At 39.9% G+C, this 17227-nt stretch overlaps 1 protein-coding gene across 3 annotated transcripts; it reads left to right on the top strand.

Moving 5' to 3' along the window:
- The first annotated feature begins 1878 nt into the window (after nucleotides 1-1878).
- On the top strand, nucleotides 1879-15996 carry ifi44g (interferon induced protein 44g). Of its 3 annotated transcripts, none has more exons than XM_049589044.1 (9): nucleotides 1879-2007; nucleotides 5511-5668; nucleotides 8160-8300; nucleotides 11447-11498; nucleotides 11724-11919; nucleotides 12145-12291; nucleotides 12880-13051; nucleotides 13481-13581; nucleotides 15504-15996. In XM_049589044.1, exons 1-9 carry the CDS (start codon nucleotides 1979-1981, stop codon nucleotides 15693-15695), a joined length of 1188 nt encoding a protein of 395 aa, XP_049445001.1. In that variant the 5' UTR covers nucleotides 1879-1978; the 3' UTR covers nucleotides 15696-15996. The 3 variants fall into 3 exon arrangements, with proteins under 3 accessions (XP_049445001.1, XP_049445000.1, XP_049445002.1); XM_049589043.1 differs by having other exon boundaries at nucleotides 12139-12291; XM_049589045.1 differs by lacking the exon at nucleotides 8160-8300 and having other exon boundaries at nucleotides 12139-12291.
- The last annotated feature ends 1231 nt before the right edge of the window (nucleotides 15997-17227 follow it).

The following is a 17227-nucleotide window of genomic DNA, read 5'->3' as shown; positions in this document are numbered from 1 at the left end:
CAGATGAGGTTTGTATTAATTAGTAAATCATCATTTGTTGATAAGGGAGGGGAGATGGTGGCCAGTGATTTTCTGGGCGGTGTTAATGACCCTTTGGAGGGCCATCTTGTGTGCCATGGTGCAGCTGGAGAACCACACAGAGATGCAGTATGTCAGCACATTCTCAATGGAGCAGCGGTAGAAGACAGTCAGCAGTTCCCTCCTCAGGTGGATCCTCCTGAGGATCCTCAGGAAATGGAGACGCTGCTGGGCCTTCTTCACGACTGCTGAGGTTTTAGTGCTCCATTGGATGTCTGCGTCCATGTGCACACCCAGGAACTTGAAGCTGGGCACCCTCTCCACACCCTCCCCATTGATGCAGATGGGCTGCAGGTCAGGCTTCCTCCTCCTGAAGTCAACGATTAGTTCCTTAGTTTCTGAGGTATTGAAAACCAAGTTGTTGTCTGCACACAACCCCACCAGTTTTTGGACCTCATCCCTGTATGCTGTCTCGTCGCTTCCAGAGATGAGCCCCAGCACAGTGGTGTCCTCAGCAAACTTAATGATGGCATTGTCTGGGTGGGTGCTGAGTGCTGACACAGTCATGGGTGTACAGAGTGTACAGAAGAGGGCTCAGCACACAGCCCTGTGGAGAGTCGGTATTGAGGCTGAGCACTGTGGAGAGATAGGGACCCACTCTGACTCTCTGTGCACAGTCAGAAAGAAAGTTTCTGATCCAGCAGCAGGTGGTGAAAGGAAGTCCAATATCCAGTACCTTTACTGTCAGTCTGTCTGAGAGTATAGGACAGTGGTTTTCAAACTTTTTGTGCCCAAGGCACAGCAAAGGGTAATCCAAAATCTTAAGGCACACCTTCATTTACATCTGTGCACAATAGCTTCTGTAACGTGTGTTGTCACTCCTATCACGACATAAGATATAAAAATAAAAAAAGAAAAAAAAAATACAGGTAGCTTTTGTGTTACTGTCTACGGACAGCTTTTTTTTTTGTCTTTTCTTTTGGTCATAGGTCGTCTTAGCTGGTGCCTTGCTGTAATTTGCTCTATACAATATAGCGATCCATTGTCCCACTCACGGCTTACTCCTTTTAATTATCATCATCCCACACACTGGCTGCCAATCAGGGCTTTTGATGTGTCACACACATAGTAATAACTTAATAATCCCCATACACATGCCATGTTTTTTTGTGCCCTCAATTTCATTGTTTTCAATGTAGACGTGTGGCACTGGCAGGTGTGCTCAAACACAAGGTGACACTGTTGCAGTGCACATGTGTTCCTGAGCTCCTATTTTTCAGGATGCACTGGCTCCACTCTGAGATAAATACAGTTCAACTTTTGGAACACAGCAGGGTGCACCGCATGTCATGTGACGAGGAACATGACTGACATCACAACACTATTTGAGAACCACTGTCATAGGGTACAAAGTCTGGAGCTGCTCCATTAATAATTAATTGGGAAAGGTGTTATAGATGACACTGAGAGCACCCAGGGGAATGTTTGGAGTATATGGCTACATTTTCTGTTTCAGACCTATTAACACCACAATAGAGTAAAGGTCATTGGGGTATAAAAAAAGATATCAAACAAAATCAGGCTCCCATTAACTCACTCACTCCTCTGGTGTGTAGCTTTAAGAGAGAGTAGTTCATGTTCACTAATGTTGATTGAACTCTCCAAAGTCACTGATATAACATATTAGAATTTTGAATTTGGGTGGTGTTCCCCTTCAAGGGTTCATTTCTGTTGTTTGGATAATAGCAATAAGCTGGTACTGTGCAAATAACTCATCAAAGTGGGAAGAACGACTTCCTGACCAGGGAAGTGGGACCATCCGAGGAGCACATGAATGCATCATCATCTTTCCTATTCGCTGTCCTGCCTTTAGGTTTCACTTTCTTTTCTATGGAAAGGAAACAGTCTCTGTTCAGTTGTCTTATCATCCGCCACGTCTAGAGTTTCACACAGCGGTAAAATGGAGAAACCATTTGGAAAACCAGCCAGGTAATATTTCATGCAACTTAAAGTCACGTAGATAGCCTATAGCAAAGCTTCACAGAGGATGTCAGTGAAGGTGACAGTTCAGTTATTAACCTGTGCTGACTTTTGACTGTGTCCACACTGTAAACTGTCAACGCTTGCTATCAGAGCCAGACTGAGACATATTTAAGAAGCAGACATTAGTTAATGTTAACGTTATTGACCCAACGTTAATTAGCGTCAATAAATTGAGTTGTATCCGTCTTTACAGGAAGTGTACATAATTTTTAACCTGTACGTCACACCTTAAAGAAGCTAAGTGGTAGCTTATTTGAGCTAACGTGCTTCACTTCTGACAGGTCATCCAAATTAAGAGAGCACATTATTAGCAGTTAATCACTAAATAATTTAATTTTTTTTTTTTTTTTTTACATAGCCTAGTATTACTATATCACAAATGCCTGCTTTATAGGGAATAATAAGTAAAGTAAATAATAATAAGTGAATAATAATAATAATAAGACTACTGTAAAACTTCAATTAATAGCCCTGGCCATTGTTTGCTTAAATCACTGAAATCAACAGGCCTATATTTGGAACAGGCCTTTAATTCCTCTCACACAAAACTGTTGCTCAGCAAAGATGGGAAATATAATCCTTAATCATTTATCATTTAATCATTTAACCAGTAATCTTTTTTTATATAAAAAATTATGAATCGTTGATCGTTAATGTTGGGTTAATTTGATCTAGCTCCGACAGACAGTGCATCAGAGAGAAAGAGAGTTACGGCCCTCAAGGATTACAGCACCCAGCATACCAACACTTTATCCTGTTTAAACAATATTCACAACTTGAATTAATTTTTTTGAAAAATTGTTTGCATTTTTTTTTTATTTGAGGAGCATTACGGACTAAAGGAATATGAATAACTTACAGGGTAATCAAGGAATGGACACATACAAACATTCTGAGAGTACTCTAAGAGAGCTCCTAGACTAAAAACTTTCAGTAAGGAGTCTTAGCTTAAGAGTGATTTAGGTAAGTTCTCAGAGCAGCTCTGAGCAAGGAAAGGACAGAAACTTTTATCTTAGTGAGGGGGTGTGGTTGACCCTGTTGCTTGGTGTGATGCTTTCTTTTAACAGGTGTGTTTGGTTGTCACAGACACGCTTTGTGAGCCTGCAGGGTATGGACACCCAGTGGAAATTAAATTAACTGCATCACGATATGAGATTGACAGTGTTGTCATTGTTGGTGTGATCACTCTGCTGATCTCAGGTTGAGACAGACTCAAGTCATCACTGCTGCACTCTTGCATTTTTCCAGTTTTTCAAGTATCTCAATATTGTGATAATTTTATTTCTGGCGTTATTTTGTTAGGTGGGAAGTGTGTGCATATCCCAAATGAGTTCGACCACAAATATTATGCCTGCACAATCTAATCTGTAGCATTTCATTTGCTCACTGTCATTTTGTGTTTAGAGACCATTTCTCTGACCTCTTTGTGTTTCCACCATTTTCTCCTCTGCTTAGGAAACTCTTAAGCCTCTTAAAAGTGCTCCTCCCTTCTCCTAACAGTTTATCACCCTAGGAGCTCTTTTAAGGTCTAAGATGCTCTGTGAATAGCTGTTATCTTTACAAGGGTCTAGTCTTAACTTTAAGGGGAAATTCTAAGAAAACATCACAATTGTAAGAATTTTGTTAGAAGGAGCAACTCTTATCACTAGGAAGCTTTGTGAATACGGCCCCAGGAGTCGATTTGAGACAGGCCTTTATTTGTCAAAATGAATGACTCTGCTTTTAATTAGAACTAGGCTTTTAAATTAAGTGTTACAGAATTTAATCAATTATTCATTTGCTTTATAAGCTATCTGTCAGATGGTAGATAAACAGTGAAAATTTCCATCAAAGGAACCTAAAACCTTTTCCAAATATAAAACCCTCAGATATTGTATTAACAATGATAAATCATACAAAAGCTTTAGCTATATTTTGGCTTTTTTATTGATATGTAACTTCACCAATGACTCAGTCATACAAATAATTATTGAATAATTTTCTGTCAATTGTCTAAGTGATTAATTGGTTGGCAAATTATCTTAATAATAAACACAACACTAATAAAAGAAATGCGGTTTAAAGTGAAGTGGGAAGTGTGCCTTATCTTGTGGAGGAGAGACTTAAATGACTTCCTGAAATATCTCTGAGGTTTAAAAAGGGATCAAAGGACAGCCAGAGAGCAAATACAAAATACTGTTTTGCGACTAACTGGTAGACTTCAAACTAAGGTTTGGCCAACTGTCCAAAATAATCTAGGTGTTTGCTCTATGTCTTTGTCAGTTTGATTATGATATAAACACATATATTGAATCATGCGTTTTCACAATTAAAGATTGTAAATTTAGTGTGCTCCAGTCTTTCAGTGGAGGGCATTCAAAGGTTTGTCTTTGAGATGTCACAAGCACTTTCATAAAAACAGACTGTGATCAGAATAAAATGCAAAGACAGGGATTTATTCCTCTGTTTGAAAATATACAACTGCACAACATGTCATTGAAAGTTCTTTAGAATAAAAAGCAGGGCTGTATGTTAACTTTTTGCACATAGCACTGGAGCTACAGAGGTTTAAAGGTTTGCAGCACAGGCCACAAAACTATAACATGAGTATAAAAGTATCAGGTAGGCCTAAACCCATTGGAGTTTGGAACAATTAAAAATCTTTGGAGGGGGAGTGAAAAAGTGGTTTTCCATGGCCTTTCAAATGAATCTTGTGCTGGAAAATGATTGAAATCTTTTTATTTATTGAGGCTATTAATCTTATTTATGCTCAGAGCATCAACAGATAGGCCGAGGGAGGGAAGGAACGAGAGACACTTTGTCCGTGTTATATATGTCTGTAAATACGTCTGTTGCTGGATTTTTTTAAACAGATCTCAGTCAGTTTATAGGCTTATATGCTGTAACCATTTTACCCACATTGTAGTAACTATGTCCTTTGAATAATATGAATAAATTAGCTTGTGGGGCTGTAGCAATTAGCCTACAAATTTGGTGCTGATGACCTGCCAAAATCCTTTAAAGATGTTTCATGCTGTCCATGGTTGATTTAGTTTTAATTAATGTTATGGAAATATAGAAGGAGTTGGCCTACTGTTGGTAGTAGCTTAGAGGCTTATGTGATAGCACAGCATCAGTTCCCACATTGTTACAAGTAGATAAGTATGATAAGAAAATAAGTAGAGAGCTATTATACAGAAACTTAGAAATATATTAAACAATTATACTACCAAATATAATACTTTTCTTTGACTTAAGTGTTCCTGACTGAACTCAAGTTTAATCACAAAACTATTTTGGAAACTCACTTAGATTATCTCAAGAATGCAGCTTTTTTTTTAGATCACATTTTTATTAGGTCACATATATACTATTTTAAGTGCAAGACCATTAACCAAAAATGTTCTGTTTAATTTCTCCTCCTATGCCTTTGCTCTAATTCTCACTCATGTGATTGTTTTCCTTAACAGTATTAGTGGCTTTTCATTTGGCACACGCGCACTCGTCACAGCTCCAACTACTTCATCCCAACCCACTGTTGGAACGGCAGCAGAAGATGCTGTCAGCGCCTCCATATTCGCCAGCTCAACAGAGAGAGAGGAGAACAAACCTTTGTTTATATTCCCAGGTAGGCTATTATACAGATCCATGCCAAGAAAACTGTTGAACCAGCACTGACACTGAATATGTACTTTTAAGGTTTTTCTCCATTTTTCAGATGCATTGTTAAAAAAATCCAGTGGACCTAATTTGGAAATATGACACACAACTGTGTTCCATCGTGCTCCACTGTAAATGGTTACTGCCAAACCCTTTATGCAATTAACAGAATCAGATAATGTGGTCTAAAAAAAAGACAGACTCGTGAACCCAAAAGTCCTCATAAAAAAAAGAAAAAAGCCGTCTTTTACAACAATATGCATCAGATTGACGTCCTAGGAGCTCTCCAGAGCTGCTGCTCCTCACTGTGATGATTTGCTGATCATTGTCCAGCAGCACAACCTTATACTGTAATGAAATTGGGCGACTGTTACCACTGTACCTTTATTTTCCCACCTTACATTTGCAAACTCTTACACCTCACAGCTGCATGTCCTGTTCTCTGTGCTACTTGCAGCTAAAGGAAAGACAATACAATTATACGCCAGTTTGTACTGTGTCCACAGGAAGGTTGAGGCAGAAAGTTAGCATCCATGGGGTAAAGACCATGGGTGAACATACAGTACAGTAGGTGCCCAGCCTGGTTTGTCACCCCATGTGACACCCCTCAATATATGCATGTACACTAAATGAACTGAGATTTCTTGTCATTAAGGAAAACCTTGAATATAGTGAGCAGAAGAGTTCCTGGTGCCTATTCAGTTTCGACACTGTGTTAAATGTTCTGCAAACTTTGAATGAAAAGTAGCAATCCTTAAAAGTTTGGTACAAAAGCACTGCATCACTGAATTTGCAATTGCTAATACAGTTACTGTAATTAATACAGTTACCAGCAAAGTATTCAAACTAAGAAGACAAACAGTGACTTCAACCAGATGATACAATCCAGAAAATCTCTGGAAGCGTCCCTGAACCAACCTGCTCTAAGAGACTTGCAGAATTTTTTTGTGGCAATAGACTCCATTGTAGCTTCTGTAAATATCTGGATGTGACGTCTGACTGTGTGTTTATTAAATTATAAAAATAAATGAAGTGATAAATGCAAGGTACATGTTAAAAGTCATCTTACTTTCATGCATGTCATGTTCACAAGAAGTCAAGTCAAGTGTCAAATCACAACAAACATTATCCCAGGACACTTTTCATATGCAGAGCAGGTTTAGCACCATACCCTTTAATTTACTTCTGTGAGCAAGCACTTGGTGATGAGGAGGATGAATCCTCGAACAGAACCAGGCCCTAGGTGGGTGTCCGTCTCCCCGGTGGTTGGGTTGAGAGACATATACATATATATATATACACACACATACACTCACTGGACACTTTATTAGGTACACCTGTTCAACTGCTTGTTAACACAAATAGCTAATCAGCCACATGGCGTGTAGGCATGGTCAAAACAACCTGCTGAAGTTCAAACCGAGCATTAGCATGGGGAGATGATTTTGAACGTGGCATAGTTTTTGATGCCAGAGATCAGAGGAGAATGGCCAGACTGGTTCAAGGTGATAGAAAGGCAACAGTGACTCAAATAACTACTCGGTACAACCAAGGTCTGCCGAAGACCATCTCTGAACCAACAATACGTTGAACCTTGAAGCAGATGGACTACAGCAGCAGAAGACCACACCAGTGCCACTCCTGTCAGCGAAGAACAGGAAACTGAGGCTACAGTTCACACAGGCTCACCAAAATTAGACAATAGAAGATTGGAAAAATGCTGCCTCGTCTGATGAGTCTTGATTTCTGCTGCGACATTCAGATGGTAGGGTCAGAATTTGGTGTAAACAACATGAAAGCATGGATCCATCCTGCCTTGTATCAACGGTTCAGGCTGCTGGTGGTGGTGTAATGGTGTGGGGGATATTTTCTTGGCACACTTTGGGCCCCTTACTACCAACTGAGCATGGTTTAAACACCACAGCCTACCTGAGTATTGTTGCTGACCATGTCCATCCCTTTATGACCACAGTGTACCCATTTCTGATGGCTACTTCCAGCAGGATAATGCACCATGTCACAAAGCTCAAATCATCTCAAACTGCTTTCTTGAACATGACGATGAGTTCACTGTACTCCAATGGCCTCCACAGTCACCAGATCTCAATCCAGTGGAGCACCTTTGGGATGTGGTTGAACGGGAGATTCACATCATGGATGTGCAGACGACCCATCTGCAGCAACTGTGTGATGCTATAATGTCAATATGGACCAAAATCTCTTAGGAATGTTTCCAGCACCTTGTTGAGTCTATGCTACGAAGAATTAAGGCAGTTCCGAAGCCAATCTGGTACTGGCAAGGTGTACCTAATGAAGTGGCCGGTTAGTGTGTGTGTGTGTGTGTGTGTGTGTGTATATATATATATATATATATATATATATATATATATATATATATACTGTATATATATACATATATGTGTGTGTGTGTCTATGTGTCTGTGCAATTATTATAATAGAAAAAATAAGAATAGCAGCAGCAGTGGGCATCAAGCAGGACCAAGGCAGCAGGTGCAACCACAATCCACAATCCAGGAGCAACCGCAATCTATGGAGAGCTGTGAGACGAGAAAGCACGAAGACTGTGGAGAAGAAGCCAAGTTAGTAATATGCATTAATGAAACATGGATGTGTGCATATGGAGAGGGAGAGGAGGGAAGAGGAGCTCAGTGTATCAAGGGAAGCCAACCCTAACTAAAGGCTTTATCAAAGAGTAAAGTTGTAACACCTACTCTTAAATGTGGGTAGGGTGTCTGCCTCCCAGACCAAAACTGGAAGATCAATGAGATCTCATCCCTACTCATCCTATTTTGCTGCTTGGGCAGAAGCTCTGGGTATTACCAAAATGATGCCAGGGGCAGCCTTTTTCATTGTATCTTGATGCAGAAGTAGAGTAGAGTTTTAGGTATTTGCATGTCTAATGAATGTACAGTACAGGCCAAAAGTTTGGACACACCTTCTCATTCAATGCGTTTTCTTTATTTTCATGACTATTTACATTGTAGATTCTCACTGAAGGCATCAAAACTATGAATGAACACATGTGGAGTTATGTACTTAACAAAAACAGGTGAAATAACTGAAAACATGTTTTATATTCTAGTTTCTTCAAAATAGCCACCCTTTGCTCTGATTACTGCTTTGCACACTCTTGGCATTCTCTCCATGAGCTTCAAGAGGTAGTCACCTGAAATGGTTTCCACTTCACAGGTGTGCCTTATCAGGGTTAATTAGTGGAATTTCTTGCTTTATCAATGGGGTTGGGACCATCAGTTGTGTTGTGCAGAAGTCAGGTTAATACACAGCCGACAGCCCTATTGGACAACTGTTAAAATTCATATTATGGCAAGAACCAATCAGCTAACTAAAGAAAAACGAGTGGCCATCATTACTTTAAGAAATGAAGGTCAGTCAGTCCGGAAAATTGCAAAAACTTTAAATGTGTCCCCAAGTGGAGTCGCAAAAACCATCAAGCGCTACAACGAAACTGGCACACATGAGGACCGACCCAGGAAAGGAAGACCAAGAGTCACCTCTGCTTCTGAGGATAAGTTCATCCGAGTCACCAGCCTCAGAAATGGCAAGTTAACAGCAGCTCAGATCAGAGACCAGATGAATGCCACACAGAGTTCTAGCAGCAGACCCATCTCTAGAACAACTGTTAAGAGGAGACTGCGCGAATCAGGCCTTCATGGTCAAATAGCTGCTAGGAAACCACTGCTAAGGAGAGGCAACAAGCAGAAGAGATTTGTTTGGGCCAAGAAACACAAGGAATGGACATTAGACCAGTGTAAATCTGTGCTTTGGTCTGATGAGTCCAAATTTGAGATCTTTGGTTCCAACTGTCTGTCTTTGTGAGACGCAGAAAAGGTGAACGGATGGATTCCACATGCCTGGTTCCCACTGTGAAGCATGGAGGAGGAGGTGTGATGGTGTGGGGGTGTTTTGCTGGTGACACTGTTGGGGATTTATTCAAAATTGAAGGCACACTGAACCAGCATGGCTACCACAGCATCCTGCAGCGACATGCCATCCCATCTGGTTTGCGTTTAGTTGGACGATCATTTATTTTTCAACAGGACAATGACCCCAAACACACCTCCAGGCTGTGTAAGGGCTATTTGACCAAGAAGGAGAGTGATGGAGTGCTGCGGCAGATGACCTGGCCTCCACAGTCACCGGACCTGAACCCAATCGAGATGGTTTGGGGTGAGCTGCACCGCAGAGTGAAGGCAAAGGGGCCAACAAGTGCTAAACACCTCTGGGAACTCTTTCAAGACTGTTGGAAAACCATTTCAGGTGACTACCTCTTGAAGCTCATGGAGAGAATGCCAAGAGTGTGCAAAGCAGTAATCAGAGCAAAGGGTGGCTATTTTGAAGAAACTAGAATATAAAACATGTTTTCAGTTATTTCACCTTTTTTTGTTAAGTACATAACTCCACATGTGTTCATTCATAGTTTTGATGCCTTCAGTGAGAATCTACAATGTAAATAGTCATGAAAATAAAGAAAACGCATTGAATGAGAAGGTGTGTCCAAACTTTTGGCCTGTACTGTATGTATGAATGCATGTATGTAAATAAGCATGAGTATGTATATGAATATGTTTTTTTTATTTTATCTATCTACTATCTTTTTATCTACTGCTTGACAGTTGTCCCAAATGCTGCTTGTTTTGTGTTTCTTCACCTTAGAAAGCACTTTGCGCTTATTTGCTTGAAGAGTGCTCAATAAATACAGTGATGATGATGGCGCTAAGTATTATTATCATTATTATTATTATACATTTGGAGACTTTAGGAACCTCTGGTAAGCCTGTATTCTGGGAGCACAGTGTTCTAATATGTTGCTGTCTGACCATATAGGGCTTTCATAAGAAAGGATTTTAAATGCAATTCTGAATTTTACATACAAATATGATCTCGTCTCCTAGTTCTCGTCAGTACTGGTGCCGCAGCAATCTGGATCAGCTGGAGAGTTTTTAGAGACTTACTGAGGCAGCCTGATAATAAGGGATTGTAGTTATCAAGTCTGGAAGTGACAAATTCATGGAGTAGTTTTCTGCATCTTTTTGAGACAGCATGTGTCTGTTTTTTGCAATGTTACACAGGTGAAAAAAGGCAGGGCTTGAGGGATGATTTATGTGGGAGTTAAAGGACATATCACTTAGATCAGTGCTGGAGGCCAGAGTAAGGTGTTTAGTGCCAAGTACTGTAACTTAATTTTTTTCTGAATTCAGCAGCAGAAAATTGTAGGTCATCCAGGTCTTTATATACTGAAGACTAGACATTAGTTTAGTTAATTGATTGGTATCGTCTGGCTTTACTGATGAATATAATTGAGTATTGTCTGCTCAACAATAAAAATTTATTGAGTGTTTCCTGAAAATATTGACTTAAGGGAGCAGATATAGGGTGAATAGCACTGGTTCAAGCACAGAACCTTGTGGAACTCCATGACTAACTTTGGTGTGCATGAAGGATTATTATCATGTACAAACTAGGTTCAATCTGATTTTAAAGGACTCAAACCAGCTGTGTGCGGGTCTTTTAATGCAATTTAAATGTTCTAGTCTTTGTAATACAAGTAAGATGTGATGGTCAGTGGTGTCAAATGCAGCGCTAAGATCTAACAAGTACAGAGACAAGTTGTTTGACTGCAGATAGACGACATAAGGTAAAGAAGTGAAAAATAAGAAACAGTGGATATTTCAATAAACCTTATGAACTCTGAAACTCTCCTCAGGAGCTCAAGGAACATTGGAATCTCCATGGAGAGACATGGAGTGGACAGAAGAGTGAGTAAAACTTTGACATTTAAGTCAAGTTTGCAAACAGTTCAGACAGCAGTCAAATTAATATGGTTCTGCTCATTTAAAGCAACAAGAAAACATATTTTAAACACTATGAATGTTGTCCTTTAATTATTATCCCTTCAGCTCATTTAATGAATACATTCCTCCCATGCCTTTATTTTTTGCTGAAATTATTCTGAATAAAAAGTATCTCAAATTTTAATCTAGGCAAAGGACAAGCCTGATGAAGACTGTCAGCTCCTACAGGCAGAGCTGTGACGAGGGGACTCAGGCTCGGGTTCTCCTCCTGGGCCCGGTCGGCTCTGGAAAGTCCAGCTTTGTCAGTTCAGTCCAGTCAGTGTTTAATGGAAGAGTCACCAACCGGGCCATGGTGGGCTCCTCTTCAACCAGCTTCACCAAGAAGGTACAAGTGGAGCATGTAACCGAGGCAAATCACTAAAACTGTTGACATTCTCTTCGAATGGACGTGGGGACAGAATTAACTGATAGTCATTGTTGGTTTTCTAGAAATGGGGAAATACTGTTTAATTCTGTTTTTTTGTAAAACATTATCTCATTTGTTATTGAATGACACCAACGTTCTTCTTGTTTGTGTGTGTGTGTGTGTGTGTGTGTGTGTAAGCTGCAGTCCTTCAACATCCATGGTCAGAAAGGAGAGGATCCTACTGGACTGGTGCTGTGCGATATTGTTGGACTGGGGGGTGAAGAGATGGCCGGACTGACCCTCCATGACATCCTGTCTGTCATTAAAGGTCATGTACCTGAGGGACACAAGGTAAGCAGGATCAATATTTTTTTGGGGCATTTTAGCCTTTAATGGATAGGACAGACAAGTGTGAAACAGGGAAGAGAGCAAGGGAGTGACATGCAGCAAAGGGCCACAGGCTGGAGTTGAACCCGGGCTGCTGCGGCAACAGCCTTGTACATGGGGTGCCTGCTCTAACCACTAAGCCACCAACGCCCCAGCAGGATCAATATTGTAATATTGTGGTTTTTAGCTATGCTAGCAGCATTGTTCCAAAGATGGCAATGTCGCTCTGTTGTTTGGTTGTTTGGTCCTCTACTTTGGTCCAAACTGAAATATCTCAACAACCACTTGTCAGATTGGCACAAAAGTTTGTACAGACCTAATGATCCTCTGACTTTTCTTCTAGCGCCACCTTCAGGTCAAAATTTCTGTTTTTTCCAATACATTACTTTGACTTGCAACTAACTACCTGCTAAACTAATGACATTCTTGTCAGCCTCAGTAATACTATGTGTTTAGTGCCATTTAGCAAACATTATCACGGATTTAGTTAGTTGTTTGGGTTTTATAGTTTTTCTTTTTTAACAGTTCAATATCTTAATTTCTGTTTCCCAGTTTAGCCCAGATCAGCCAGTGAGGTCTGAGACTGTGGGCTATGTGAAGAGGCCAAGCCTCAAAGACAAGATCCATTGTGTGGCCTTTGTGGTGGACGCTTCTAAAATCCTGACCTACTCCAAACGCTTCAGCATCACCTTTCAGCATCTCCGAGAGCACATCAGTGACCTGGGTAAGAAAAGGACAAACTAGCAGTCAAACACAAAGACATTTTCATGCACAGACTGAAGTGCCTTGGCAGACAAAATGGGCTTTGACTTTTTAAACCATGGTGGCACAGCTGTACTTCTGTTACTTTTTAACCCTAATGCATTTTTTTCATTGTTTGAATTTATTTTTGTTGTTGTTTTATATTTTTGGTTTTTAGATTGCATTAAGATTTCACTGACCTCTCTTTATTTTATTTTTATCTAATTTTTTTGGCTTTTGCTGTGGTTTGAATTGCAGAGGGACCAATGTGCATCACAACTTTGGGCTTGATCAACTGAATGAAAGCTTTGTTAAAATCTTAACTGTCAGTATTTTTTTCTTCTGGATGTAACAATTAAAACTGTTTTATTCCTGTGAATCCTTAATGACAGCAATGTATTCTGTCTGTTAGGTGTCCACCAGGTGGCTCTGCTGACCCACATAGACAAAATATGTCGAGAAACAGCCAAAGATGTCACTCAGGTTTACAAGAGCCACATCATTCGCGACACGGTAGGTTGAATAAGTCATCTGCAGTTTGAGATACTAGCATTTTATTTTTTCATTTAGTGGCTTGGATGATAGAATTTGTTTTCACTGCTGCTCTACATGAGTTAAAATGTGGATACAGAATAAACGGGGTATTTACAACCCTGATTCCAAAAAAGTGTGGAGGCTGTGTAAAACTCAAATGAAAACCAATTACAATGATTTCTACATTATATTTGACATATATTCAAATGAATCCAGGACAGGTGATTTAATGTTCAAACTGATAAACGTTAATGTTTTTTGTAAATATATGTTCATTATGAATTTGATGCCTGCAACATGTTTCAAAAAATTTGGGACAGGGGCATGTTAACCACTGTGTGACATCACCTTTTATTTCAACAATCAGTAAATAACCCTGCGTGTTTGATTTATGACTTATGCTGCTCAACAGTTCAGGGTCTCCGTTGTCATATTTTGTGATTTATAATGTGCCACACATGTTCAATGAGAGACAGGTCTGGACTGCAGGCAGACCAGTCTAGTACCTGCACTCTTTTACTATGAAGACATGCTGTTGAAACATGCAGAATGTGTCTTGGCGTTGTCTTGCTGGAACAAGCAGGGACGTCCCTGAAAAAGATGTCTGTATGGCAGCATGTGTTGCTCCAAAACCTGTATGTACCTTTCAGCATTTGTGGTGCCTTCACAGATGTGAGAGTTACCCATGATACAATGAAAAAGTGCGCACATCCACAAACAAAATTGTGCAGGTGCTGAGCCAAAAATGTCTGAAACTGAAAAAATGAAAAAAGCTTGCACACTGCAGGGCTCCTATTTAGTGAGATTTATTTCACCTAGTAGTGACGACGTTTCGAGCCATCTGATGAAGAGCGGTGGCTGGAAACATTGTCACTACTAGGTGACCACCCCATTTTTTCAGAGTTACCCATGATGCCATGGGCACTAACACACCCCCATACCATCACAGATGCTTTTCCTCTTTTTCACAAACAATCTGAAATGTGGACTCGTCAGACCACAGCACATTTTTCCACTTTGTGTCGGTCCATCTCAGACGAGCCTGATGGTTATTGGACAGATGTCTATTTACCTGCCATTCCAATACATTCAAGTTTGTTTGGAGCAGTGAGGTTAACACAAGTCACAGTCTGTAACTATTAGGGCTGGGTATCATTTAAAATATTAAGATACCAGTATCCTTAAAGCGAAACCAATGCCAACTGAGTACTTCATTCGATACCTATAATGTGACTGTAGTGGTGTGTAGTATACTGCAAAACTTTAATTTACAGCCTGGGCTTTGATTTTGCTTTGGTTCTCATCTTTTCTTCAAATCAGCTGAACGACTGAATGGTGGAGAATTTAACCAAGCTAATGCTAGCTCAAGTGTGTAACCAACAATCCAGTGGGCTTTAAGAGGTTTTACATCCAAAGAACTTCTACAAAAATGACTGCTTAGCAGTGTCAATGGAAACCAGACCTGGCGTCTAACAGAGACCTGTTTGTCGAAAAATGTGTCAAAATATGTAGCAAAGAAAAAGGAATTTATAGTTTCACTGGGGCTCAGCTTTTAATTAGAATTTTACAGCAGACATAATTTTAGTGGCATCTTGACACACTAAACTTTTAACTCTGTCAAATAGGTCAAGACCATACTTCACCAGTACAAAAAGGAAAACGTCGGTATCATTTGACTGGAGACGTTTCGATGTACTCAGTACTGGGTTAATTTGTTTGATACCTTAGAGGTATCGAGTACCAATACCTGGCCCTAGTAACTGTTTATCATGGCACAGGCTGAGAAACATTTTCAAATATGAGGAACTACGACTGGCATTGTTCTCAACCAGCTGAAGGAACTGAATACTGATGATGGTGTGTGTGTGTGTGTGTGTGTGTGTGTGTGTGTGTGGTTGTAGATGAGTAAAGCAGGAGATCTGTTGGGTATGTCCACCTCCTACATCGTCCCAGTGAAGAACTACTCGTCAGAGCTGGACCTGGACCAGAACACTGACGTGCTTCTGCTTAGTGCTGTCGACCACATCCTGCAGTATGCTGACCTGTATTTCCAGGACAATACACCACAAGATGCAGGGCCAAAGATAATCTAAACATACATTTCTGAGCTTTTGAAACATGTCTTTCAGACAATATGAAGAAAGTCATCGTTGACACAGAGGAGGGGATTTTGTGTGTGGGGTTTGAACATTTCTGACTTTAGCGCCTCCTGGTGGTAAATAACAAAGCTACAGCATAGTCACATGAAATGTTTCAAATAGAGGATTCAAACTATCATATTGAACTTATTTTTCTCACGTTTTTTTTTTTACTTTTTTTTTTTACAAAAGAAATCAGATTGTAATGGACAAAATGGTGTGATTCAGAATAAAAACAGAAGTCTGAGATATTTTACTTGTGAGCTTGGTTTGTTCTTTAAATGGAGGACAAGGGGCCTCATGCAAGGCCCATATTTACAAACAGGATCGTTCTTGAGTGGCATGCACCAGTGGTGCAAGAAGGCTCGCTGCATTCAACAGTTTTCTTATAATCAAAATTTCCCTTTTCTCTAGGTATGTTCGGACCTGCCATGCTACTGATGTACTGCACAGACAGCCTGCCTTTCTCCGCAGGGGGAAAAATCCTTGTTTGAAACAAGAATCATAATACCTGTGATCAGGTAACAAATCAGCTAAATAAGTTGCAAAATCAGTGTTCTGTTCACAATAGCATCATCATGGCTGGCCCCTTTACTGTGAAGCTCAACAACTTTTTTTTAGATTGTATGATTTTATTGGGATCTCTCACTCTGAAAGGCTTCCTTTAGGATCTTAATGCATGTAGCTCTCCAGGTGAACTTCCTCTCTAATGATAGACAATACTATATTATACAGTATTCTGTCATACATCTCCATAACTGTCATGTCTCTTAATTGCCTTCCTTTATGGACCACTTTACTTTTTCAAACTTGTTCCATATCATCAGTAGCATCTACAATAACTTTATTTAGAAAGAATATTAAAAACTCAAAAGCAATGTCTCTTTGCAGAAATCATGACCCGGTTACTCAAGAAAATCCTCAGATCTTGCTGTGAGCAGTTTCATTTAGTAACTTATACTAAACTAACAAATGCATAGCACCACAGGTAAGAGGAAAAATACATTTCAGTTACAGCAATCTTCATTTTTCTTGGCAGCTGCATTTTGTAGCCTATTTTCTAATTGTTTTACAATTGCTGATTGAGGCTGCAGGACTTGAAACTGTCCACTGAGCAGTAGTAACCTGTTGTTATGAACAAATAGCCGTGATTTGGGGGGCATTTTATACTAATGATAAAATCTCATGAGAGATGTGGTCTTTCTCATGAACAGGTGCCACTCATTGGGCTGAATTTGGCCATTTATTTTGATTTATTATTATAGTTTGGCGAATGCAACTTGAAACCCCAGTTTATACTTGTACCACTTGTATGAACAATCCTCAAAAAATAAGAGACTTCAGTGCCAGGTTAACACCACTGACAACATCATGTTTAATCCTGGTGAATTTGTTTTAAACTAAAAGATGCTGCACTGAGCACAGACTTTAAAAATGTAAGGGACTTTTACATCAGATTGAGGATACAGTTACACTGCTTTAATCAG

This window comes from Epinephelus fuscoguttatus, linkage group LG10, assembly GCF_011397635.1.
Source record: "Epinephelus fuscoguttatus linkage group LG10, E.fuscoguttatus.final_Chr_v1".
NCBI classification, from domain to species: Eukaryota; Metazoa; Chordata; class Actinopteri; order Perciformes; family Serranidae; genus Epinephelus; species Epinephelus fuscoguttatus.
Note: the sequence above shows the minus strand (reverse complement) of the source record. Positions and strands in the feature narration are given on the sequence as shown.

Bases quoted from the DNA above. Each gene is read 5' to 3' on its own strand.
- ifi44g (XM_049589043.1), top strand. From the start codon at position 1,979: ATGGAGAAACCATTTGGAAAACCAGCCAG. The intron at 2,008-5,510 runs GTAATATTTCAT...TTTCCTTAACAG, and splicing joins CCATTTGGAAAACCAGCCAG to TATTAGTGGCTTTTCATTTG. The intron at 11,499-11,723 runs GTGAGTAAAACT...ATTTTAATCTAG, and splicing joins GACATGGAGTGGACAGAAGA to GCAAAGGACAAGCCTGATGA.